This window comes from Saccopteryx bilineata, chromosome 6 (genome assembly GCF_036850765.1).
Source record: "Saccopteryx bilineata isolate mSacBil1 chromosome 6, mSacBil1_pri_phased_curated, whole genome shotgun sequence".
Classification (NCBI taxonomy): domain Eukaryota; kingdom Metazoa; phylum Chordata; class Mammalia; order Chiroptera; family Emballonuridae; genus Saccopteryx; species Saccopteryx bilineata.
Genome location: NC_089495.1, coordinates 36,146,926 through 36,174,722, shown reverse-complemented (window position 1 = coordinate 36,174,722; position 27,797 = coordinate 36,146,926). Strand labels below are relative to the sequence as shown.

Sequence of the window (27,797 nt, the reverse complement as noted above, 5' to 3'; positions counted from 1 at the left end):
TGATACAGAGTGATATCTGATCAACACAATAGCTAACAAAAAATAAGAGAGGCTGGAGTTAATGTGCGAAAACTGAAGTCTTTGGTTGCCAAGCATCCTGTGAGATGCTCTGGAGAAACGCAGATGTGCTAGGTCTCACTGTTTCCTGTTTATCCTCTGGTCTCCTCAGCTGAACTGGTAAGCTCCTCCAGGTGAGAGACTTGTCCTTGGCTCCCATCACATCTTGCTGCGCGCACATTTGTGCCAGGTGCTCAGTAACCACCTGCCCAACTGAGAGAGCAGGGACTTCCTCTAAAGCCTTGAATGACCTGGCATTTGCTATAAATTAGATTAAATCTCTTTTCTGTTCTTTTCCACCACCTGTTTATCCACGTGGCACTGTGCCCGAGGAGGGCTGCTAACAGAGACAGCTCCAACGAGAATATGAGTCTATAACATAATACCCCAAATGTCCAGGTTAGGATGGACAGTTGCTCCCGATACCCAGAGCCAGGGAAACCTCAACGAGAGTGAGAAAACACGATCTACAGTGCCAACACCGAGTGACGCAGATGTTAGGACTCTTCGACAAGGGTTTTAAAGTGGCCATTGTAAAAATGCTTCACTGAGAGATCACAAAAAACTTGAAGCAAAAAAAAAAAAATGAAAAATCTCAGGAGAGACAGGACAATGTGAGTGTGGGCACAGTTTGAGTGGGAGGAGCTACCCACAGCTGACTGAGGAGCATGAACAAGACACCTAGGAGACACGTTCAGCTGTCCCTCAAAGTCTGCACTGTCCTCTTCTTCGTTGGCCGTCAGGGAGGCCACCGGAAACCCCACATGAGGGCCAGCTTTGTGCTCCCTAGGACTTGACCAGGGTGACCAGAGAGACTGCTCACTGGTCATTGGGAGTCCCATCTGATCCCCTGAACGTGGGTTACATGCCTCGAACTCCTAATTTACTCCTTTATTAGGTTACTTAATTTATTCTCATAACCGGTCATTTTTTTCTTGTCTACAGTCTTTGCAGATTTTCTAACTATATAATTTTCTAACAAGAGCTTTGTTAGAATGAGCCTTAGAAAGGCTGAGTGCACCTCCTTTTATTTCATAACAGGGTCCATCCCTTCCAGCGAGAATTCAGACACACAAGTGGGGCTCAACTGAAAACAAAAGACAGATTACAGGCATCATGCCCGCTGGTAGAACAGTTTGGAAAGAAAAGCCTCAATGTGAAAACATTAAATTAAAAAATGAATAAGGTAGACACTCAGGTAATAGCCAGACAATTTAAAATTAAGATAAGAAGGCTTGATTTGATTTTCTAAAAATCAAAGCTCCATTCCTTAGCTACAGTAGAAAAATGTTCTTTCAAATTCAACCTTCCTACTTGTAAGATAAATGGTCTGAGGGATAAAGGTTATTAAGGGCTAATGCATTATGTGAGGTTCAATGGAAATACATGTGGAACATTGCAAGCCTGGCTTCTGACTGGCCCGGCTCTGGGTGAGTGCTCATGGTCCCGGGTCCTGGTTCCTTGTCTTGTCCCTGTGGTTCTGGGGAAGCTTAGGGGAGGCTGCCTTTTTCTGGCATGTCAATATTTAATATGTGCCACAGGCAAGGGGGATGGGTCTACAAAGGGCATGGTTCGTGCCTTTCAACCAGGCTGCTCAGACGTGCATTTTGCAGGTTGTTTGGCTAAAACAGGAGATGTTGGACAAGCCGGTGGTTACAAATTCAAGGCTAGAAGGCATTCTTGCTCCAAGGAATCATGGGAGGTATGGGAGCAAAAGCACCTTGAAATGTGAGACGTCTGGGACAGTTGAACCTTCCTGCGTGGGCTCATTAGAGCGATCTGGATCTGGGAGATCATGGTTACAAGGCCTTCTAGCAAAGCCCTGAGAGTGTTTTTAATTTAAAAAATTCATGTCTCTGAGAACACCTCCTGTCTCATCTCTGCTGCCTCACCCACCTCATCTGTGTGGACAGACAGGCAGGGGCCACCTGTCGTCCCCTTGGCTGCTCATCTACATTATTCATTCTCGGAGCGTCATCGCAGGGTTATCTGGTTACAGGAAGGCGTCGTGTTTTGCCCGCCTGCACTCCACTAACCCTTGAGAGCTGAGAGCCAGACTGCGGACACACATGTTCCTCTGATGATTCGCACCTGCACGGGGACCGAGTGGCCCATGACTCTGGAACAAACCGGAGGAACCAAACTATGCCTATGGCTGACACAGGTGGCTTTGTGGCTCTTTTAAATCATCTCTTTTTAGAGTTGGTAGATCCCATGTCCTTGTTGTGAGAGTCTGTTGGCCCCGATCTGCTCAAATAAACTGTTTTTTATCAGTCAGACTGAAATGATGGGTCTTCCAATAAGTTCACTGAGAAGGTACGGTTGCAGGTAGGAGAGAGACAATGTGCCACATGTGCCCTGACCTGGCAGGGAGCAGGTGCTGAATGGTGTCTGGGACTCAGCTTATTCAGTCTTTCTTCAATGTCTTTGTATCGAGTGCCTGCCATGAGCTAGACACAGTTTAAGCAGGGGACAAAAGGGCATCCTTAGTGCATTTATTTTTAAAATATAACTGAATAAGTGCTGTGGCCGTCCCTGCCCACCACTGCCTCACACCTGCATCTATTCAAAAGAGGTAAAGCTTGATTCTTACAGTGCCTGGGAAGGCCTTTACCTGGCCAGTTTCTGCCTCTGCAACAGCTGGGGGCAACCAGAGAGGGCCTGCGTGCATCCCTTTCTCTGGCGGCCTGATCTTGTATTTGTAAATCAACTTGATTATAATTTAAGATACTAAATTCTCTTCTGCTTCCTCTCCCTGCTTCAAGCTAGAGCCTGTGGCATTCATGGCTTCAGAGAGGGAGGCTGGTGGCAGCAGGATGGACAGGCAAAAATCCCTGCAAGCCCTTTTATGTTTGGCTTCCCCAAAGCATAAACCGAGATGACTGAGGGGCAGCGACAGAAGGAAGAGGGGGGAGGCCGGCCAGCGCCCAGTGTGGTGAACCTGCGCCCTACTGCCTTTCTGCAGTGGGACTGGGTGCCAGGCCCACAGTCATCCAGACCATACTCTCTCACATGGCAGGGAGGACGCAGAGGCATGCTGGCCACAGCCACCTGGGCTCAGTGGCAGATGGAGGGCAATTGGTGAGGACTAATGGCCAGATGTACCTCCTTCCCCACCCCATCTCCCATCTGCCACTATGACATAACACTGTCTAGATTGAAGCTTGGGGTCATCCTGCTGTGTATGAACAGGTGTGTGTGTGTGTGTGTGTGTGTGTGTGTGTGTGTACTGATGTGATTATTCGGGGCCCCCAAAGACAGTGGGCTGGCCCAGGATCAGGGAAGATTGGGGATGGAGCCAGCCTCTGCTGTCAGCTCTTCCATGCTGGATGGGTTCCAGAGACAGCAGCGGTTCACGCTGGCCCTCATACTACCAGGCACAAGCAGGGAGACTGATGGTAGGTGCCACCATGGCCCAGAATCATGAGACTTAATGGTGATTTCCCACCTTTCTGCCTTCACTTGGCTCCCGAGCCTGAACTGCTCCACCCAGCTCCATCCTTCAGGCCTGACACAAACACAACCTGTTCCTGGAACCACTTACCCTCCACTCCTCTCCCTTAAGATCCTATTTGTCCTGAAAACAGTAGTTCCCGGTCCTGGCTGCTCACGAACCCACTTGGGAATCTCGAATGTTCTCCCACTTGCAGAGGCTGTTATTGAAGTGTCTTGAGCGCCACAATTTTGAACAGTTTCCAGGGGGTTCCAGTAAAAGGCAAGGTTGGGAATCACTGTGCTGGTCATCAGAGAAGCCTTGACCTCTGCCTGTGCAGGGCCGTGCTCATGGCGATCCTGGCAGTTCTTTCATAAAGTAATGGCACTTACAAATACTATTATCACTGTCTGCTTTATAGTACATTATACTTCCCCCTATTTCTCACTTTTAACTATTGAATATAAGGCTCTTAAAGGGCATGTCTGTATGATTCATCTTTGTAGCTCTTTTTGTATCTTGCACATAGCAGAGATGCAGTAAATACTTATAGATTGCATAAATAAATAAAGGATTAAATTAAATGTCTAATTAAATGAAATGCCAGGTAAATACAGCCTTTTTCATTTGGGAGATGTAATTAATTATACTTTGAAATTATACTGACTGGTTTTAGATCTTGTTTCTGCCATCAACCAGCTGCTTAATTTTGGAAAACTTACTTAAATTGTCAGTGTCTCAGTTTCTTCATCTGTGAAAAGGGTATAATATTGTATGGATTAAATAAGGCAGCATGTGAACAGTGACGACCACAGTGTGGGGCATATAATAGATGCTCAAGGGTAGGCATAGGGTATCCCCACCCTCATTCCATGAATCCTTGTTGACTAGCATCTCTGGGTGATAGCCTCTGAGGAGATTTGGTTGTTTCTGGGGCTTGTTGAGACCTGTGTTTATATAAGGGAAGTCAACGTGAGAGACCCTAGGATATTTTAAACATTTGCTCTAAGCAGAAGGAATTTGGTATTAGGGAGGACAGCATGCATTTATCATAACTGTTTTTAATCAATTATCTTTGTAATGTCAATAATAATATGTTCAGTCCCTCTGATTACCCTCAGACTGCTGTAAGACAGATTTCCTTATCTTCTCATAATTGCCTTTGTAAGAGCTAAATTAAATTACATTTTAAAAATAACCTGATCCCAGACTATTGCTCTCGGCAGAGTTCAGTTTGCCGCAGGCCTCCTGTGTCAGCCTCGGGTCATATGGTATATCAGTTGTCAATTGGCATAATTGGCATCAATGCACCTCACACACTTGATGGTTGCATTGCTTAGGCTCCTGGGCCAGGGAGGGGTTCTAAGGAATAAATTCTAACCGATGTTCTCCCTACGATTAAACGCTCAAGCTTTGCAAGAATTCTGGATCTGCTCTTGGTCATACCAATTAACCTTCTGGACCCTCAGTTTCCTCCTCTGTGAAAGGGGAAGGGGTACGGAGGACGTTGGAGACTGACGTGATGTCGGCAAGGTGAGGCCACTTGATCCTGGGGCATACTTACAGCTGCCATGACTCTTTAGAACTGAGTTTTTTTTTACATTCTTTGCTTCTGTAGCCCAGAAAACATTTTCACAATCTTGCTCATTTCAAATTAGTATCTAAAATTTTCTGTGACAAATTAGTTGGAAAAAGATATCATTTCTGGTAACACGCACACACATTTAAAAATGTATTTATTTCCAGCAGTTTGGAACCATAGCTCAAGCCCATCCAGCGTCTGGAACAGGCCGTGGCACAGGATGGTGGGCATGTGCTCAGCCAGCCGTCTGGGTCCGCTCCCTGGCTCTGCTACTTTATGTATTGATACTAGCTGTGTGGCCTTGGCCTCTTCGCCTTACCTCCGTGAGCCTCAGTTTCTTCGTCTGAAAATGTTATGAATTATTTTTCAGTTCAGACAAGTGGGTATCTCCATGACAACCACTCACTTCTGAATTTACTTCTACACTGGCCCGCTCCACCCTGGGTCAGCTTACCGCTCCAGGTGTCGCAGCTGGACATTCCAATTTCCTGCCAAAACTAGAAAACAAGAAGCGTCTGGAGGGTTGGGGAGGGGGGAGGAGATGGGAGAAGCGGGTGGGAGGAGACCCGAGGCAGAAGCGAGAAGAATGGGGGCAGGTGGGAGGGGAAAGAGGAGGGGACCAGGAGAAGACGGGGGACTGAGGAGGGGGCGGAGGGAGGGAAGGGGGAGCAGGTGGGAAGGAAGCAGACAGACGCGGAGAGAAGGGGCGGAGGTGAAGGAGAGAAGGGGCGGCGCTCAGGGGCGGCAGATCCCTCGGCCACCGCGCACCTCGACTGTCGCTGTCGCTGTCGCACCGGGAGAGCTGACCCCGCGCGCGGTCTCCGAGGAGCAGCCCCGGGATGCAGCCGCCGGCGCTGCCGGTGCCCGGGCCCCTGGCCCTGCTGGACACGAGAGGTGAGCGCGGCCGGAGCCTCCTCGCAGGCTCCCCGCCGCCTCCGAGTCCCATCTGTGCGACCCTTGCCCTGGCGCAGGCCCCTCTTCATTCGTATTCTCTCTCCCCCTTTCTTCCCTCCGCCTTTCTTCTGTGTGTCTCTGACTTTGTCTCTCCCTGTCTCTCTCCCGCTATCTTTCATTACCAACAAGAGACGATATGTATGGATGCGACCATTCTAACGGTCCTCCTTTCCGTCCCTCCCCCATTCAGTCTCTAAAAATTTCTAGAAGTTCCTTTCAACGAGCCAGGTAGCTTCTTCTTGCTCAAGCGTGACAGGCGCTTACAGCTGCGTTCGGTGCTGCCCCATTTCAGCGCGCGCCCCCACCGACGTCTCCCCTACAAAGTCCCGGAATCTCGAATCCTCTGATTTCCAGAATCAAGACCCGATGCAGCCTCGAGGCCAGGCACGGGCCCGGGAGACAGGAAACCTGTTGCATGCTCACAAGTTGGGGAGCTGGCCCAGGTTCTCTACTGGGAAGTGGCCAAGATGGGAATAATGCTGGGTGTGTTTTCCTGAAGGGGAGAGGGCAGCGAAGAGTTTGAAAAGAAAGGGGGAAAAAAAAAAAAGTTCCACAGTAAGGGATGCTCTGACAGACGGGATCTCCGGGGACTCTGCCGCTTGCTTCAGAAGTGATCCAATAGAAAACTCTAAGTTTTTAACCTCATAACCCTGTTTGGAGTATCTTTGGATACCCTTTTTTAAAAAAAAATCCAGATTAGTAATGTTGTTTGATTTTAGAATAATAATCAAGGACTCTGGCTTCTCCCTCAAAGAAGCTTCTATATCCCCCACTCTCTAAAGCAAAATACTCTATGGCAAAATTATTTATATGTGTTTTCATACTTCAGGAAATGAATTACTTATTAATGTTTAATAGTCATAACTTTGTTATTGACTAGTTATTACCATATTATTATGCTAGAATGATTTGAAGGTTTTAAAATAGCAATTGACTTTGTTTTTTCTTCTGAGTAAGAATTATAAATTTTTAAAGAACACTAGCAGTCAGTCTTTTGGGTAAAAACACTAAACATTAATGTTGCTGGGTGGGATTATGGGATTGTTTATACCTGCTTTTTTATCTTGTAGAGGTTTCAGAAGAGAAGTCAGACTTGGGAAAAAGTGGTGAAATGGAAAGTTATATAGAAAATTATAAAGTTATATTGAAATGGTGAAATTATATTGAAGATTTTTATGAGCACAAAGATGTGTTTAACTTTTTACTCTGTGATTAGCATGTCAAAATGTCACTAATCAATTTGACCAGGGCTGACCAAATGCTCCCAGCCTAGTGGATCTGATCAGATCCTTGTTCATCACTCCAGTGTCCCTGAGGGGATGAGTCAAGGCAGAGACACAAGCTTAAAGAACCAGGATACAGTCCCAGGGGGTTTGCAGACATCCCAAAAGGAGCTAGGAGACGAGGCCCATAGAAGGTTCCTACTGTGGTTTGAAGCAGATGCTGAGCCATCCAGTTAATTATTCGGGGCATACTAGATGTAGATTACACTTAATCAAGAAAAAATAGCAAAACAAAATTCTTGAAGGAGGAGGGCATTTGTCTGATAAATTTCTCAAATCTCAGTCCCATAAAATTTAGTTTAGGAGTCCTATTGCTCCTAAATCACATTTTAACAATCAAAACATTGGAATGGAAACTAAGGGATAAAACAGTCAAGAAAGAATAGCTGAAGAGGAAATTGCACTAATTAAAGGCAATTTGCATTTGGCTCTGTTCATGGATATTTGGAAGCTGGGAAAGGAAATATGGAAAATAGGAGAGATTAATCCTCTGATCCTGACTGAATGAGACAAAGAGAGTTAGACTGCTTGGAGAAAAGCTAAAGTTGCTACCCAGAAACTAGATAGTATGTTATCATTAATATGATTATTTATGAATTTCCGCAGGAACAATTGCATTAACTTCCAAAATATAGAAGATATATTTTAACTTTCGTGTCCTTTTTATATATTTTTTCAATTTACTTACCTTTCTAAAATTAATTAACTAGAGTAGAATTTTGCCCACGGGGAGGTTTTCTCTCTCTCACTCACTTGCTCTCAGAGTGGCTATGCCATTTCAGTCCTCTGTTTCCCACAGACATCCCACATCTGCTGCCATCTTTCCCAGAACTGCTGGTCTCTCTGAGCCTCAGGCAAACTACCTTGTACATATGTCTTTGGTTTCAGGCTTCAAATAAATGCAAGAGAATAAAAGTCATTGCTGTCTGCATGCACACTTCTTTGTAAATAAGATGCTGTAAATATTAAACAAGGGAAATGTCCACTATAGGGAACTCCCAGAACGTGTGCAAATGCAGTGTCCCAACAAGCGTGAAGTGTCTGCTTGCGTTTGGGGCTGTTTTCCTGTAAAACACTCCTACAAGTGTTTCACCCTCAACAATTCTTTTATATTCGTAATCAAAATTGCTAGAAAACAACAATGAAAAGAACAACTGAGCAACAATCAGATAAAGCTATATTTACTTCTCTTGCTCGTAGATGAAGAATTCTGTGGTGCTTCAGAGAACTCTTTCCAGAGTTGCACAAGAACTGTAGGTTTATATTCTGTTTTGTAAGGTTAAATTGTACTTTTAAACTTACTTTCTCCTTAAAAATATTTTGCTTTTCAGTCCCAAAATTCCCCTTGTAGAAGTTAATCCTAAAAATGTGATGAGAAGTGACAGATTTATATATAAACATGTTTTTTATATTGTGGGTTTTTTTTTTGGTATTTTTCTGAAGCTGGAAACGGGGAGAGACAGTCAGACAGACTCCCGCATGCGCCCCACCAGGATCCACCAGGCATGCCCACCAGGGGCTACGCTCTGCCCACCAGGGGGCGATGCTCTGCCCCTCCGGGGCGTCGCTCTGCCGTGACCAGAGCCACTCTAGAGCCTGGGGCAGAGGCCAAGGAGCCATCCCCAGCACCTGGGCCATCTTTGCTCCAATGGAGCCTTGGCTGCGGGAGGGGAAGAGAGAGACAGAGAGGAAGGGGGGGGGGTGGAGAAGCAAATGGGCGCTTCTCCTATGTGCCCTGGCTGGGAATCGAACCCGGGTCCCCCGCATGCCAGGCCGACGCTCTACCGCTGAGCCAACCGGCCAGGGCCTATATTGTGGGTTTTTTAAAATAGACTTCATTTTGTTGGAGAAGTTTTAGGTTTACAGTTAAAATTGAGGGGAAGATACAGAGAATTTCTATACACCCTCACATCCCCCACATGCACAGCCTTCCCTATGATCAACATTCCCAGGAGAGAGGGACATCAGTTACAATCAGTGAACCAACATTAACACATCATTATCACCCAGGTTCCATAATGTACACTAGGGTCCATTCTTGGTGTTGCACATTCTACAGGTTTGGATAAACCTTATAATGACATAAATCTACCATTACAGTATTATACAGAGTAGTTTCACTACTCTTATAAAAATCTCAAATACCCTCTGCTCTGTCTGTCTCTCTGCATTTTTAAAAAATAGTTGAAAGTTAAAAACAATGAAAGGTACAACAGTAGGGATAGGTGAACTGACATGTCTATTTAATGGAATACACAATTATAAATAAGAATTATGTTTAGAAAATTATTTCAAAAATCGAACAAATTCTTACAGTTTATTAGGTGAAGAAAAAAACCCCAGATTTTAAAAGCATTTTGGTTCTAATTTAAGAAAGACCATAAGGATGTATATACTTGCCAATTTTGGGTAATGAGGTTACTCTGAATTTTATTTTTTCTTTTGTGTTTTACTGTACTTTAGAACTGTTCTATAATAAACAACTATTGCTTTATGAACCGACTAAAAGCCATATGTTTTTAATATAAAACTTACAGTCTTTCTTTTCCTTATAAAAATGTCATTATCACCTTGGTTGTATTTTCCAGCCCCAATTAGGGTTAGTTTCTAGTTCACAAATATGAGATTTGTGAGAAAGAGAAATTCCTGAGGTCATTGAAAAGTTTAGATGCTAGAAGGGAAAAAAAGGAAGTGTGAAACTGAAAAAAGACAGGTGGGGAGAAAGACCCAAGGGTGCTGGAGCTGGAGTTAGGATTGCCTGTTCAGGGCTGGCAAATGCGCCTCAGCTCTTTCTTCCCATGCTCAGGGCAGACATAATTAATCAATCAAGGCACCTCTCAGATTCCCCAGCATACCTGGACTTGAGTTAGAACTTCTTCACCATATACAAAACAGCAGCAGGTACAGGAAGTGACTTACTTCTGCTCATACAGCTGGCAGGGCATGTCCTCTTGATAAGAGAGCAACAGTGGCCTGGGCATCAGGCCACATGAATTAGCATTCGACCAGTGCCCTTAGGACAGAGCACCTTGGGAAAGATGATGGGCCTTGGGATGGCTAGTTTGACTGGATATAAGGTAGGAAATGTCACTCTAGAATATGTGCTGAGTTTAAAAACATTGGGAGATGTTGCAGAACCTGTGCTGAGTGATGTGGCTGGTGGCATCGTCACGGGCAGTCAGCATCATCTCCATGCTCCTGTGCTGTCTGCTCATGCATCCACTCATGGGTCCACGCAGACATCCACTTACAAGTTCACTGTGTGTCAGTTCATTAGTCACCCCTCACTGCTCAGTCAGCAAAAACTCTGCAAAAGCTACTGTGGTGGGCCTGAAATCCCACTGCCAGGGCATGTCCGAGGGGCTTAAGTGGGAGATGTGGCAAGTGGCTGCCCCCTAGGGGCTACAATCACAAGTTTGTTGTTGAAATGCGGTAACCTTTTGAAGTGCGGGCTTTAACAGGGCCTAGAAGACTTGCTTTACCCCATGCTCTCGATGAGGGGTGCACTGCGCCATTGCCGGTGGCCAGCCCTTTCCCGTGTAGCTGGGCTGCCTGGCTGGTCCATCCTCAGAGGATGAGAAGGTTTTATACAGTGCATCCTTGTTTCTCTGTAGTTTATTCTCAACACAGCAACCACAGTACTGTGGGAATCAGAAAAAAGGAAACCAGAGTACTGTACTCCCTTCTTCCTCTGCTCAAAACTCTGCAACAGCCCAGCTCCCTCATGGTACAGTAAGGGCGGGTGTGTGCCTCTGTCCCTGTGGAAGCAGGAGATAAGCCCGCAGCTTTAGGGAGCCAGAGAGAGGAGCGCAGAGCAGAAGGAACTCGGGAGCCTGATGACTGGGATTGGAATCCCAAACATCCACGTCTGAGTCTGTAGAGGCTGGGCCAGGGCTTGCAGAGCAAAGCCTTGTGGGTAGCATTGGAGACAGGGCCACCTGTGCAGAGGGGAGCCCCCTCCTGACTCCACCCTGCCATGCTGAGGTCCTGGGAGCTGCAGGCAGCACTTGGGCCCAGACCTTTAGGGGGTGGGGAGCTGGTGGTTTATTATCTCAGTGAATGAATTGATCTTGTCCCCTCCAGGGTGAAGGTAATAGGTGGTTTAGGACGAGGTTCTTGAGAGAAGCACCTTCCCCAGGGTCTGGAGGGAGTAGGCATGCCGTGGGCTCTGTAGAGTCTGAGAAGGGTGCTAGCGAAAGGAGAGTGGGGGGGTCTCACGTGGAATTCCCTTCATCCCCAGGAATGAAGTGTCTTTCCTGAGACATATGCCCTTACTAGGTCAGCATGCTTAGTCAAAGCAAGTTTTTCTGAGTTTGCACATTGATTTATGGTTTTGTGCAATTTCTTTCTTAGTGTGTAAGAATCCTGTTCTTGGGTATTGCAACCTTAACTTGACATTAAGCTTTGCTGATAGGACTGCAGAAGTGCAAATCTTTGGAGGCACACCTTCTAGAGTGTGAAAAAAGTCTAAACGCCAGCGATTGAAGTGGTCATCTGAGCTAGTGGTTGCAATCAGATATGAAGCTGTGTTCTGCATCAAGTGCATGTACACACACACACACACACACACACACATACACACACTTGATTAGGACACCATGCTTTTCTTTCATCCTCTATTTTGTTCTAGAGTCAGAGGGTTCAAAATGGTTAAGCTTCAGTATACCTGATGTAGGCACTGGTGGAGGAGAGAGTAGTGGGCACGCATCCCAGGCTCTGGGACGGAGAGGACTTCCAGAGCCTGCCCTGCTCAGAGAGAAGAGCCATGTGGACACCAAACGCACGCCTGTTTGCCGAAGCCTCCTCTCTGAGCCCCGCCCCTTACTAACGGCTTCCTCGTTTATTCTCCTTCCAGAAGGGTTTATGAGAAGAAAGAAGACTTCCCTTTGGTTTGTGGGGTCTCTGCTGGTGTTGTCTGTCCTCATCCTGACCATCGGTCTCGCTGCCACCACCAGGACGGAGAATGTGACCGTGGGGGGCTACTACCCAGGGATCATTGTGAGTGACGGGGTCCTGAGGTCTGAGGGAGGGGCATGACAGATTTCTGTGTGGTGGTGACACACTTCGCTCCAGCTCCACAGAGTTGGAGGTTTAGGGCATGGGAAGTTGTGTTGGTGGCTGTGGTTGGCAGAATAATGGCCCCCCAAACATGTGTCCTGTTCCCTGGGATCTGTGAATGTGGTGGGCTACACAGCAATGGCGGGTCGTGGTCCTGCGTCATGCAGGTGGCCCAGTGTTAGAGCAGGGTCCCTAGAAGTAGAGGAGGGCACAGGAGAGGCATCACAGCCATGTGATAGGAGGTGCTGATGATGGGGGAAGGGACATGAGACAAGGAGTGCGATGGCTCTGGACACGAGGGAGGTCGGGCCCAGATTCTCCCCGGCACCTCCGAAGGGGCCAGCCCTGCGGTACCGGGGTTTTAGTCCAGTGAAACCAAGCTGACCAAACCAGTCTTCGGAAAATAGACATGTAGCTTTAGAAGACACCTGCCAAGAAACCTTGATTGATGATCACATTAATAAGGTATTCATGTGGGAACAACAAGAAAATGACAGCGAATCAGATCTGGGAAGAAGCGATCACCTAAATTTAGAATTATCAGGAAGAATTTTTGAACGATAAATTCACATCTATTGTCATTGGCAATAAAATTTGCTCCAAGTGTCCGAATTGTGCACAAAAAGTGTTTGTGAAATTCGCCTTTTATCAGCTATAATGCCCTTAAAATGCACCAAAACCTTGAGGTGCTGTGTCATGAAATGCTAAACCAGGATATTAAAAAAAATTAAGCTCATTAAATACAGTACTCTCATTAAAAGTATTATTAAGGTTAGTAATAATATTGATAACATTTTTAGTAAAGATGAAAAAAGGTTTTGGCACTCTTAGTATTTAAAAATATTTTACAAAAATAATTTATTTCATCTTTATATTCTTTATTTTGACTTTTTGTATATGCTTTATAAATCAACATAATTTATATTATTGAATATAAATTCTGAATGCAAACTAACGGAGACGACAGATGAACTTCAATTAAAGAAAATGTGAATAAAAGTCCCTTCCTCGGAGATCCTCTGTCCGACTCAGAGACTTATAGCAAAGAGCGGATCTCAGGAAGAAACGGGCTGTATAGTAAAAATACCTCCACATTTTAGAGAGAGGATTTTTTTTAATCCAAAGAAATGGAATTTAGTGAAACTTAATAATTAATACATTTATGCCAGAGTGGAATTTTGATATTTTGAACTGCGGCATTAGAGTGTGATGTGTGAAGAAAACATTCATCTCCCCTTACTGCTTGAGAATTCTTAAATTATTGGTAAAAACATCATCTGTGCATGCAAATCCATCTCCTAGATACAATTATAGGTAAAAGATATCTGTAGACATAAATTTTTAGTCCAATTTTTAGTGCATTAAATTTGATAATGTGTTCTTAAAGGACCAGCTGTGCTGCCGGTCAGCTGATTAGCTGTCTCCTGACCGGCCCCAAAGGGCCCTCAGAAGTCAGGTGTGCAGATCACACCTGCTGCGTGAGGGTGGCTCTAGAGAAAGGCCCCAGTGCCGCAGCCCCATGTTGCTTGTGAAAGGCTTGTCACCAGCTGCTCTGAACAGTGTCGTCCATGGGCATTGCTGAAACTCCAAGTTCTTTAAGCTAAGGGGAAACTAAGAAATTCTTCTCCTGGGTAGGCCTGGAAGATGAGGCACACCTGTCTCCTGGACACACTCAGGTAAAGGGACCCCGGTGCGCAGCCCTCGGATTCTTCATTTTGAGATGAGCGTAGCCACGTCTGTGTTTCTCCAACATGCCGACATCAATTCCTCCGGGGGGGTCCGAGAGTCTAGGCTCTCCTGAGGAAGAAGAGGACGGATTCTCAAGATCCCCTAGCACTGGTGGTGGGATTCAAATAATTCAACAACCGGTTCCCTGACCTAATGACCATTTTAAGTATTAAAAAAAAAAGATATACTGATAGATAGTTTATTACTTCATGCATTTAATACTTAAATAAGAACAATAAAAGGTATACAAAACTAGATTATATTATAAGGAAAAGTTTGAAAATATTAATGAAAAGGTATTAATACCTGACAAAAAACAATGAAACTGTTATTTAAGATATTTCCATATTGCTTCTTGATTGGCGTCCTCACTTGCAATTGTTTTCACCTATGGATGGAATGAGCATTGCTACGGGCACTTAGAATACGCTATTGCGCAGATGAACATTAAAAAGGAGTAAGAAATGTAAATTTGTGATTTCCACATTGGGCGGCTGCCCAGGCGCCCACCTTAGAGAGAACCCTGATTACAAGTGCCATTTTAACAACTGTTTCACTGAATTCAACAAAAAATTAGGCATCGGTTCTGCTGAACCGGTGCGAACTGGCTGAATCCCAGGGCTGCCTAGCACCCTCCCACCTCCTCCTCTTCTTCCCCAAGGTTCTGTGTCTGCATACTCACTTGAGTCAAAAACCCATCTCTGCGTGGTGTCAGCCGTGTCATGGGTGACTGGTAACTCTTCTGAAACACCTATGGTTGTGGTTTCCTAATATCTTACCCGGGGAGTTCTTCTCTGACTATGGGACTTGAGACAGGTCCAGGAGAAACATCAGGTGGGCCACTCACCTGACCACCAGGTGCAGAAGATGAGCTGTGAATGGTCTGGGCCACCATGGGGAGGTGTCCTCTGTAACAGGCAACGGGGACAATCAGTGCTCTCTTTCCTTGTAATCACAAGTGAAACTGACCTAAGAGTTAAAATGTTTAAACATAGAAGATGAGATGGATCATGTCTTAGTAGTTTCTATTCCAATCACCAGCTTCCATCAAGCCTGAGAAGCCCACCCAAACATGCATGGACCCATCTGCCATTTAGTGGTCAAAACTCTGAGAGGTGGGAGTGGCCAGCCTTGGCCCTTTGATAAAATGTTTTTTGGTTTTTTTTTTCAGAGACAGAGAGAGAGTCAGAGAGAGGGATAGACAGGGACAGACAGACAGGAACGGAAAGATAAGAAGCATCAATCATTAGTTTTTTGTTGCGACACCTTAGTTGTTCATTGATTGCTTTCTCATATGTGCCTTGACCGCGGGCCTTCAGCAGACCGAGTAACCCCTTGCTCCAGCCAGAGACCTTGGGTCCAAGCTGGTGAGCCTCACTCAAACCAGATGAGCCCGTGCTCAAGCTGGCAACCTCGAGGTCTTGAACCTGGGTCCTCCTCATCCCAGTCTGATGCTCTAATCCAGGCGTCCCCAAACTACGGCCCGCGGGCCACATGCGGCTCCCTGAGGCCATTTATCCGGCCCCCGCCGCACTTCCGGAAGGGGCACCTCTTTCATTGGTGGTCAGTGAGAGAAGCCTAGTTCCCATGGAAATACTGGTCAGTTTGTTTATTTAAATTTACTTGTTCTTTATTTTAAATATTGTATTTGTTCCCGTTTTGTTTTTTTACTTTAAAATAAGATATGTGCAGTGTGCATAGGGATTTGTCCATAGTTTTTTTTATAGTCCGGCCCTCCAACGGTCTGAGGGACAGTGAACTGGCCCCCTGTGTAAAAAGTTTGGGGACCCCTGCTCTATCCACTGTGCCATCGCCTGGTCAGGCCTGATAAAATGTTTTAAGGGCGGCAGTCTCCTGTGCATTGTTTATTGTGAATCCATGTTAACACAAATTAAAATTAATAAAAATTAAAAAAAAAGTCAGCATCAAGCCACCAGGCATGCTAACTGGGTGCTTTCTCCTTGTTTTTCCTTTGCTCTCAGCTGGGCTTCGGATCTTTCTTAGGAATTATTGGCATCAACCTGGTGGAGAATCGAAGGCAAATGGTAAGGAAGTGCATCGCTACTTTCAAATGGCGATATTTCATCTTTTCTTTTTATGGCTGAGTAGTGTGGCATTGTTTTCTTAACTTCCTTTTTTGAGTTGCTTAGATTGTAAGTGTATGAAAATACAGTTGATTTTTCTATTTAGTCCTGTATCTTGCAGCCCTATTGAAATCATTTATTAGGTCTCAGGTTTTTTTTGTTTTTTTTTTAAGTGAATTCCTTAGGATTTTCCATCTATAAGATTAGGTCACCTGCAAATAGAGATAGTTTTGCTTTTATTTTTCCAATTTGAATACTGAAGTTCACATCTATGGCTTTAGTAAAAGAAATGTGGGTCTTGGAATGCAAGGGTGAAACTCCAGATTTGACAGCTATGTGGGGTCCAGCCCCCCAGTTATCTTGCCTGTACACTGGGCAAGTCAGGGCCACCCCAGTTCCTCCGAGCAGAGGCTCTGACTGGCGTTGTTTGTGATGTCTACACAAGACCATTTCTGCATTTTCAGAGAAAGCTTTCTTCCAAGGCTAACTTAGTATGATAAACATATATTTTACTATCATAATTTAATGTTTATGAAAGCGGAAACCTGTGTCCATCATTAGTAGTGTTGTGATTCTGGGAAACTCACTTGACAGATGTGCACCTCAGTTTCTTCCTTTTTAGGGGTGCTGGGAACACCTGAGTTGAAGCACGGGAGGATATCTAGCACACACTGGCCCGTAACAGCTGTCCAGAGGATAGTAGCCATTGTTGAATACTGTATTTAAGTACATAGGTTAGTCAGGACGTTCAAGTAGTTTCCAGTAGAGATAATAGCAAGCTGAAAAAATGTCAGCTGAAGGGAGACTGCTTGTATTTCAAATGCTTCTAAATACAAAGAATACTTTCTTTTTATTTTAATTTTTTACTACAGAAAAGTTTAAACATTTGCCAAAGTAGAAAGACTAGCATAATGAACCCCTCTGTACCCATCTCCCGACTTCAACTATTGACACAGGGCCAGTCTTGTCTCATCTCCCACCCGTTTCTTCCCTTCTCGTATTGTTTTGAAACTAATCCCAGACATGGTGTCATTTCGTCTATAATGATATCATTACATGGTATCATTTCACTCTGTTCAATTTAATCATTAGAAGTAGCTTCACCATTATCTCTGCTCTTTATTATGTTAGTCTCCAGTGATATCTAAAGAATGCACCCAACTGAGTCAGCTTTTGATGTTTTTCCACTGATGAATGAGTTATTTCTTTTTAGTCACCGACACAGACATACGAATCATTGATTTCACTAATAGTCCTACAGCCTAGAATGGTCCCACAGGCCAGAGAAGAAGTTAAAGGCCCTAAAACATTTGTTAGCTGTTGGTCTGCCCTATATCCATATGTGTGTGTACACACACACACGCACACACACGCACACGCACACACACACACAATCTTCCCGGAGTATTGTTTAAAAGACACTGAACTAGAAGAACCAACAAGAACTAATAAGTAACTTATAGATCAAAAACATTTCCTACAAAAGGTTAAGGTATCAGCCTTTGTCTGTCTGGTTGAGAGATACCTTTTTTTTTTTTTTTAATTCCTTTGAGTGTTGTGTCGAAGAGGGCTCCTGCCTGTCTTCCTCCCCACTCCTCTGAGGACTACTGTCCCCTGAAGATGCTGGCACCTATACCTTCCAGAAGTCTGGTTAACTTCAGGAGAAGGGTGGTGAGTTGGAGTGGGGGGTGAATGGAGAAGCCACTGGGGTTGCCCTCCTTTCTTGCCAACTGGTCGACTGGGGTGTGTGTGGCAGAAACCAGGTCTGTTTTCTTATAAGAAAACAGGTCAATTCCCAGTATGGAAGCACCTGAGTGTTTAGGCTTTTGAGAATGTGAGCCTGCCCCTGAGGAGGCTGGCTTAGGCTTTTGAGAATGTGAGCCTGCCCCTGAGGAGGCTGGCTTAGCGCTCTGATGACACAAGAACTATTTCTTTGGGTGGCACCTGCAAGGATTACCAGGAGAGATGCAGTTGGACCTCTGTCCTGCCACTTGCTGGTGTGTGAACTGAATAGACTCCTTGACCTTTGGCGACTGGTCTCCATTCTATCCACACGGCCTTGGCATCGGGACCCTGGTCCTTCTATTCCTTCTTATTTGAAGGATCCGGCCACAGGGGCTGTGGCCAGTCTTTCCAAGCATGCAAGGCTCCCTGTGCAGCTCAGAACATGTTCCACTGCACTAACCCCGACCTTCCCACACCATGGGTTGCGAGTATGTGTGGGGTGTGGCTCTCTGGCCCGCTGCTCATTGGCATCTTGTTCTTTCGTTGATCTCTTTGTGAGCGCCTCTGAAAAGATGTGTCCTGCAGTCCAGCTCAGAAGCGGCGTTGGTGGATGGGCAGATGTGAGAGAGCGCCTCTGTACTCCGCTGCTCCTGGGAGCAAACATCTCGTGATACAGTGACTTAGGTCTATCATGTCCTCATGGGGAGAATGTATGTAGGACCAGGTGCTCCGGGTCTCTAGTTTTGCAGCCATGTGCTCACAAAAGTGACCTGTCTGAACTTTTATTTTTCCTGCTATGTAAGCCATGTTCACATGAGGGCTGTTTGGAAAATCTGATCAATTTTCTGGATTGATCCAAATATCTGCCTGTTTAGAAAGGGCCCTGGAAATTTGCTGGTGGAAAGCTAAGCCAGGTCTGTTTTTGCTGCCGCTCCACAGAGAAGGACGTATAAGTAGAGTCTCCTGTCTGTTAGAAGGGGCAGGCGTGCGCATGGTCATCTCTTGAGAAAAAACGGAATGATTGATTCCACCTCAAAGCTATTTTAACCATCCCCTCCCAGCAATAACCATCAATTACTGTCAATAACCATCAATACTGTTTAAAGGGAAGCTATTACTTCTCAAGCATTTCCTGTGCGTGGATTGTTGTCATTTGCCTATTTCTTTCTTCAGTCAACACTTACCAAGCACACTCCATGTGCAAGCTGTCATGTTAGGTGCTAGGTGGGGAGGTTCTGACCTGACAGAGCTCAGACTGTGTACAGAGCCTCAGAGAGCACCATGCGAGGGGTGTAGGGGGGAGCACAGAAGAGTCAGTTGAGGCTGAGAAGGGCCCACAAGGGTCCATTCCAAGGCTGGGAGGAAAAGGTGGAGCTTCTGGTGGAGAAAAGCTGAACTGAGCACAGGAGAACCAATGGCAGCACGGGCCCATCAGAAGGTCAATGTGGAGTTAACCCTGTGTCTGAACTCATCTCTCAAGCCCGTTCGTAGGATGGGTGATGTGCCGTGGGTGTTCTCCAAATATGGTGGAGGGGCTCCCTGTCCAATCCCATGAGGGTGTCACTGGGTTTCCCATGACCCTGTTGTTCACTTTCCCTACACATCGTCTCCTCCTCTTTGACTTTGACCCTCATCATTACTTCAAATGTCAACTAAAGTCCTTTTTTGCTCTATTCCCTGTCTCTCTTCACCTGTTTATCTCTGTGATTATGGGTGAGGTCCTGCTGCAGGCAACTGATTATGGCAGAGATGTCATTTCTGTGTCCCATAAGAAGAATACTTAGTAGATTTTATAAGAACAAATTCTCATGACAAATTATCCTAAGGAACATTCAGAAATGTTTGGTTTTCTCTAGGGTAATGGAAGCTCTCCATCTTATTCTGTAAGACAGGTTCTATCTCTGACATGAGTGGCTTGTTCTGAAGATGGGCAGGGTCGGGGAGACACTTTTCCCCTTAAGTAGAGCAGAGCCTTTGCTTTGTTCCTGTCGGGACTTCCACCTGGAGGGTCAGGTCATCAATGCCACCTCCTGGATCGGCCTGGAGAAGTCACGGGGTCATTCCAGGCTTCCTTCTCTTCTCTGGGTGCTGAGGGGAGAACTAAACATGAATGAGGGCCATTCCTTACCAAGTCCCTCCGCCTACTCTCTTCCTCTTTTCCTCTCTCCCTCTGTCTCTGTTCCTCTCTCTGTCTTTCTCTACCTGTCTCTGTCTCTCTATCTGGAATGCTCTATCCCCTGCCCTCACCTTCTTCTGCTTAGTTCACTCCAGCTCCCCCCTAAGATCTCAGCAAAAATGTCAGGTCCTCAAGAAAGGTCCGCTAACCTCCTGGGTTCACACCTTTATAGCAGTTACCTATCTAGCCTTTACCTGTTTGTAATGAGATGCGACTCCAGTTTTCTCGCCACCACACAGGCACCTACACCCCTTTGTTCAATTGATGAATGAATCTTTGGAAGACATGAACTGTAGGTGGAAGTGGTTGCAGTGCTTTTGGCTGAAAATAACATAAATTCCAGCCTTAATGGGCAGAGACTGTGAGGATTTGTATTCCTTCAGGATGTCCAGAGTGGGTGGTTTTACGGTTGGCTGACTCAACGCTTCAGTGTGTCCTGAGGCCTCACTGCCTTCCCTCTTTCCACTCTGCCCTCCTTGAGGTTGTCGCCCTCCTGATAGAGCAGCATCCAGAGGGAGGAAGCAGACAGTGCTTTCCTCTGATTCTTTCTTGGAGACAACTTTCCCAGAGTCCATAACAGACTTTCCCTCTTATCTTATTGGCCGGGTCCACATTCATTTCTAAACCAGCCTCTGTCATTGGATTACCTCATGAATAATCCTCAGTTAGGAGCTGGGTGGGGACATCTCCCTAGAGGGATATGACTAATGTGCAAGTGAGGGACCTGGACAAAATCAACATTGGTTAGCAGGAGAGAAAAGAGGCGTGGATGCTGGGTGGGAAGCCAGCAGGATTCCCTACAGAGACCTTTGAATTGGAAAGTCCAGTTTCATACAATGGGCTTTATCACTCGTGTGTCTGAAAAGATGTATCTCATTTCAACAAAGAGTTATTGAGTGCTTACTATCTACCACAAGGGACACAGTCTCTGCCTTAAAATTTTAAATTTTGATGCTGTCCAATTTGTCTATTTAGCCTTTTATAGCTTATGCTTTTGTTGTGAAATCTAAGAATTTATCACCAAACTGAGGTCATGAAGATTTACTCTTATGTTTTCTTTGAATAGTTTTATAGTTTTAGCTCACTGATCAATTTTTAATTCATTGTTTTTTTGGTATATGGTGTAAGGTAAGGGTCCAGCTTTAGTCTTTTGCATGTGGGTATCCAGTTGTCTGGCACCACTTACTCAAGAGACTGTTCTTTCAGTCCATTCAATGGCCTTGGCACCCTTATTGAAAATCAATTGGAGATAGGTGTGTGGGTTTATATCTGGATTCTCAGTCTCAATGACGTTGGTCTATATGTCTACCCTTATGCCATCACTGTTTTGTTTTTTAGTGTGTGAAAGCATGGATAGATTTTATTTATTACCTTTTATCTACATTTTAATTTGAGATAAAATATAAGCAACACATAAAAATGCCTGTTTCTGCTACCATATAACATAATTCTCCACTATGAATATTGTGATAAAGCTAATGAACAGCGTGCTATCACATGGCTTTTCCTATAGCAGGTACTTTACAACTCTTGCTGTCCGTGAAATCTGAACACATGTAAGATTCTCCTGCAAATGGAGCTAAGTATCAGAGGGTACATAATTAGCTTATGACCCCTCACCACCACACTGTTTTGATTCTGTAGATTTCTAGTAATTTTTGTAATTAGAAAGCATGATTCCTCTCATGATGTTTTTCTTTTCAAGATTGTTTTGTCTAATTAGGGCCCCTTGCACTTCCACTTGGCTTTTCCATATCTGCAAAAAGGCCATTGATGTTTGGCTAGGGGTTGCATTGAATCTCTAGATAGCTTTGGGGAATATTTCCATCTTAACAATATTAAATTGTCCAATTCATGAACATAAAATTCCTTCCATTTAATTAGGTCTTTTAAAATTTCTCTCAGCAAGGTTTTGTAGTTTTCAGTATACAAGTCTTTCACCTCCTTAGTTAAATTTATTTTTAAATATTTAATTTTTTTTGGATGATATTATAAATGGAATTTTTTTCTTAATTTCCTTTTCAAGTTGTTCATTGATAGTGTATAGAGACACCACTCATTTTTGTGTATTGCTCTTGTACTTTGCAACTTTGCTGAATTCATTTATTATCTGCAGTAGTTTTTTGTGCATTATTTGGTATTTTTGGTATTTTCTATATATGGAATCAGGTAAATAGAGATAGTTTTACTTTTTTCCTTTCCAATGTGGGGCCTTCTTTATCTTTTTTCTGCCTACCTGCTCTGGCAAGGACTTCCAGGGCAATACTGAGTAGCAGTGGTGGAAGTGGGCATGCTTGTCATGTCCCTTTATCAGGGAGAAAGCTTCTTGTTTTTACTACTGAGTAGGGTGTTACCTGGAGGTTTTCGTGAATACCCATTATGTTAAGAAAATTCTCTTCTATTTTTAGTTTGCTGAGTGTTTATATCATGAAAGGATTTGGATTTTGTTAAATACTTTTCCTGCATTCATTCAGATGATAATTTAGATAGTTTCTTCTTTATTCTATTAATGTGGTATATTACACTGATTGATTTTCTTGTGTTGAAGAGCTCTTACACTCCTGTACATGTGGTATGATCCTTTTAATGTGCGGTTGGATTCAGTTTGCTAGTATTTTATTGAAGATTTTTACTTCTACATTCATAAGGGATGTGGTTTGGTGTTTATCCTTTCTTTTCATATCTTTGTCTGACTTAAGTATCAGCATAATTCTGCCCTCATTGAATGTCAGGAGATTTCACTCCTCTTCTAATTTTTGAAAGAGTTGAGTAAGAATGATGTAATTCTTCTTTAAATATTTGGTAGAATTTACCAGTGAAACCATCTGGTCTTAGCCCTTTCTTTGTTGATTCAATCTGTTTACTTCTTATAAGTTTATTGAGATTTTCTATTTTTTTTAATTTAATTTTGGTAATTTGTGTGCTTTTAGTAATTTGTCTCATTCAGTTCATCAAATTTGTTGGTGTATAATAATAGTTCATACTACTTTCTCTTTTTTTTAATATTTATTTTATTTTATTTTATTTTTTTGTATTTTTCTGAAGTTGGAAACGGGGAGGCAGTCAGACAGACTCCCGCATGCGCCCGACTGGGATCCACCTGGCATGCCCACTAGGGGGCAATGCTGTGTCCATCTGGGGCATTGCTCTGCTGCAACTAGAGCCATTCTAGCGCCTGAGGCAGAGGCCATGGAGCCATCCTCAGCGCCCAGGCCAACTTTGCTCCAATGGAGCCTTGGCTGCAGGAGGGGAAGAGAGAGACAGAGAGGAAAGAGAGGGGGAGGGGTGGAGAAGCAGATGGGCGCTACTCTTGTATGCCCTGGCCGGGAATCGAACCCAGGACTCCTGCACACCAGGCTACTGCTTTCTTATAATACTTTTAATTTCTATAAAATTGGTAGTAATGTTCCCACTTTTATTTCTGATTTAAGTGGTTTGTTTTTTTTCTCATTTTCTTAGTCTAGCTAAAGACTTGTCAATATCAATCTTTTCAAATAATCAATTTTCAGTTGCATGATTCTCTTTATTGTTTTTCCATTCTCTGTTTCTTTTATAACTGCTTTCACCTTTATTATTTCCTCTATTTTGTTAGCTTTGGGCTTAGGTTGCTGTTATTTTTCTAGTTCTTAAAGTGTTAGTTGTCAGTTTGAGATCTTTCCTCTTTTTTATTTTTTGATTTTTTAAAATTTTTTTTTGAGAGAGAGAAAGAGGGGAAGGGAGAGAGAAAGAGAGAGAGAGAGTGATTGGTTTGTTGTTCCACTTATTTATGCATTTGTAGGTTACTTCTTGTATGTGCCCTGACTGGGGATCCAACCTGCAAATTTGGCATGTTGGGACGATATTCCAACCAGCTGAGCTACTGGCCAGGGCTCTTTCTCCTTTTTTATTGATTGCTGTGTGTGCCATGTCCCATGAATTAGGCTGTTTTTGTTTATTCTCACTCATCTCAAAGTGTTTTTTATTTCCTTTGTATTTCTTTTTTTGACCCACTGGTTGTTTAAGAGCATGTGTTTAATTTACACATATTTGTAGATTTTCCACTTTTCTATCTGTTACTGACTTCTAGCTGTATCCACTGTGGTTGAGAGGAGGAAAGGCAGCAGAAAAATGAAGAAACGAAGAAGAGGGGTGTAGATGGAGGATACAAAGTTCAGGGGTGTAGATGGTGTGAGATGAGCATGAGACTCGCCTGCATTTCTTGGTTGGGGTAGCAGCACCTCAGGTGGAGGGGACAAGGAAGAAGAGGAAAGCAGGAGAGAGAAACGGTAATGAGCTAATGTGTGTAAAATTTTAGGACAGTAGCCCCATAACCATTTCTTAAATATGATTGTTATCCTGGAAGCAGTGAAGAAAGTGTTTTCATAGGAGAATGAACAGCTCTGTCAAATGCTGCTGATAGATCGGGTCAGGTGAGGTCTGAGGCTTGACCACATATTTACACTGTGCACGTGATTGCTTACCTTGACAAGGTAGGGACAGAAGGTGAGTGTGCAGACAGCTATATCGACAACCTTCTGAAGGAGTTTAAGGAAAGCAGGATGGTGGAGGAGGAGGAGCTACAGAGGAAGTGGACATCAAGGAAATGGTTTAAGAAAAGAGGAATTCTGGCATGTCTGTGCCAACAGGGAGGTCTAGTAAAGGGTGAAGATAGGAGGCTGTGAGAGAGAAGATTAGGGGGGTGGGGTTCAGGGAATATGAGAGGTGTGGAGCTGCTGGTCCAGGTAGGCGTGCAGCCTTTCGTTCGTGCTAATGGGGGACAGAGTGTGGGGGCCAGTGCAGGGCTGGCAGGTGCGGTCAGAATTTGTACAAGCTCTCTTTTGATGGCTTTTGCTTTCCCAGGAAACTGAGCACGTAGGGTCACCTGCTACTGGAAGGAGGGATGTGTGGGACTGGTGGGAAGAGCAGGGGTGGTTGAGTGTCGTCCTTAATTGAGTGAGCACAGGTCTTCACGTTCTCCTGTTCAGGTGTGAAGTTGGAGAGCTATATTTAACTTGGTTTGGGTTTTGGCAGGGGAATACAAGAATGCAAGGAAGGAGCAAGGGGTTGCAGGCATCCACAGGGATAATGGCTGACCGGGGTCTGTAAGCTGGGAAACGTGCCCACAGTGGAGAGATGGTGACCGGGAGGTGAGACCAGGATGAATGGCCGGGGTGGGAGGAGGGTCGGTGCCTGTGCGGCAGCGCTGAGTGGGCAGTAGGACGCCGCAGGGCGTGTGGTCATCTCTGAGAGGGGCCGCATGCTGCAGGTGCACATGCCCAGGGACTGAGAGCCAGGGCCATGGAAGGGTCACTCTGGACCTCACAGTCACCATGAATCATGGCTGCAGTCACGCTGGGGAGGGTGACCTGGAGCCAGGAAAGAGGGAGTGGCCTGGAGGTTAGTGAATGACAGCGCCCCCCGGAGGGCTGCGTCTGAGGCACGAACTTACCTTACTTACGTTTGGGGTTGTGGGAGGAGGAGAGAATGCTCTGACATGCACCGTGGCCCAGCCCGGTTGTCCCGAGTCCCAGGGACCAGGGGTAGGGCAGAAGCACCCCAATCAGAGCCAGAAGGGAGCTGTTACAAAGGGGCTGAGGTTTATTAGATTTTACCAGTGACAATACCAGAGGGCACAGCAGAAAGTTTTAAGAAGTTGGTTTAGAAAAGACGATGAAGGGAAACATGGGGACGAGGGACTCACAGAGTCCAGACTACCCCAGGTGACAACCTTCCCACCTTACCCGGTTTTCTTTCCGTCTTCTCTTATCACCACAATGTTATCTATTTGTACTTGCTTTTTAAATCTACTTTTCCCATTGAAATGCAAATCTGTGAGCCCAGCAGAGATCTGAAGGTGACCTTTTCCCTACTGAGTAATCTGATTGCCCACCCTAAACAGTGCAATAAAATATATTCACGACCTTCACTGAGAGCTCTTTAGAGTTGCTAGAGTAACAACAGATAGTATCTACGCATTTGCAAAATCCATGAGTTCTGTCAGTCCTCACACATTATGAAAAGTGATTTGGTTTGTATCGTTAGAGCCGATCAGGTTGCTGCTATGTGCATTGTCCTGGCTTTGCACTGTCCAGCTCACAGCTGGCTGGAGGGAGAGTTGGCCTTGCCTGGGAAGGAGAGGAGCAGCTGTGACACAGACCCACCTGGGTCTTTCCCAACAGGCAGCTCTCCTGTCACAAGCGTTCCCTTCCCAGCTGGAGGAGAGAATTCCCAGCATCTTTTCCAACACTATCTCCCGATCCCTGGGGTTTGCGCACCAAAGAAGTCCTCGGGCAATACCATGCGTGGGGTCAGCCCAGCACTGAGTTTACTGTGTATATGGTCTTGCTAGCACTGAGTTTTACTTTTGCAGGGGTAGAGGGAGGAAGGGCAACCAGGCAGAACCAGCAGAAAGCTGATGAGGACATTCACATGGTGGGGACAGTTGGTGCAAGACCAAATCAGAACACGCTTATAAATCTAAACAGTTGAGGGCAGTCCTGCAGTGTTAGAGGCTACTTTGGAAACTGTGTGCTTTCTGTGAAGCTCTGGATGAAATCAGATTGAGGTATAATGTGAGAGTCACTCAGCTTGTAAAGCCAGTATCCACGGCCACCATCACAGCCGCCTGGCCCATGAAGGTTCGCATTGGATTCGGACAGTCGGTAAAGAAACAATGGAGCCGAAAATTGGTGGGCCATCATCTTTAATCCTAGCTTGCACCCAGCGGGCAAGTAAAAACACACACACACTGGGCTCCAAAACCCACTCATTCAGTACTCACAAAGCTACTGACTTATCTGAGTTTCCTAGAATCAAAGGTTTCTAGCTCACCAGACTTATTCACCTCTGTTTCCCATCTTCTTCCTTCTCTCTGCACAAACTCTGCACAAACTGGCTTCTCACTCAGCATTCCACCATCTTGGCTGCTTCTCCTGGCCTCCTCCACGTGGCCTTTCTCTGCTCTCTTCTCTAATGCTAATCTCAGGAACCGAGAGAGCAAGCTCCCGGTCTGCCCCACTTTATAGTGCAGAAATCCAAACCTTTAATCCAATATACAAAATAGGGAAGTCTCTAATACAAAGTCACTTATCTGAGGCATGATGGGATTGCACCACCCCACATCAAAAAGGGTGGGAAAGGCTTAGTCCTAAAACCAAACCCCAGGCTACAAGGATCCTGCCTGCCCACAGCCCGCCCCCAACACACATTAATATCACCTGGGCGACGGGTTTCCATGTGGGCAGTGCCATCTTTAACAAAGTGAGCATAATCTATTTTATCTGCCCAACACAGCTGTCCCAGCTGTTACCCCTGTGTGGCCCCCTGGCTGGGTTGTAGAGAGTGGTATTCTCTGAGGAATCATTGAGTTGGTTCATCATAAACTCACCAGGCCACAGGCCCTGACTTTGGTCAAGGACATGGCTCTGGTTGCCCACTTGTGGTGTGAGAGAAACAACAGGACATCAGAGGGTCACGTGCAGGGTCACTTCTGGAGTTCCTCACATAATAACATTGCAGTTGTTAGAATTCGGTGGGACACCCTGTGCTAAAGGACTTTGGGGACTCCAAAGTGATTTTTTTCATCTTTGAGTCTCTCCCCATCCGCCCCCTTTGGCTGTGAATTCTACTCAGCGAGAACTGGGGTGGGGTGGGGGCTATGAAGCAGAGTGTGAGCCACGTCCTTCCTGCCCAGCTGCGCCGGGTTGACCGGCTTTAGAGTTAATCACACGGCACCCTT

At 45.1% G+C, this 27,797-nt stretch overlaps 1 protein-coding gene across 2 annotated transcripts in view; it reads left to right on the top strand.

The window, feature by feature from the left end:
- The first annotated feature begins 5,774 nt into the window (after window positions 1-5,774).
- TMEM255B (transmembrane protein 255B) overlaps window positions 5,775-27,797 on the top strand; it is a 42,570-nt gene continuing 20,547 nt past the window's right edge. For both annotated transcript variants that reach the window (XM_066237151.1, XM_066237150.1), the window contains exons 1-3: window positions 5,775-5,966; window positions 12,165-12,307; window positions 16,078-16,140. In XM_066237151.1, coding sequence (XP_066093248.1) covers window positions 5,912-5,966; window positions 12,165-12,307; window positions 16,078-16,140 — 261 coding nt within the window. In that variant the 5' untranslated portion in view covers window positions 5,775-5,911. The remainder of the gene's footprint in view (window positions 5,967-12,164; window positions 12,308-16,077; window positions 16,141-27,797) is intronic.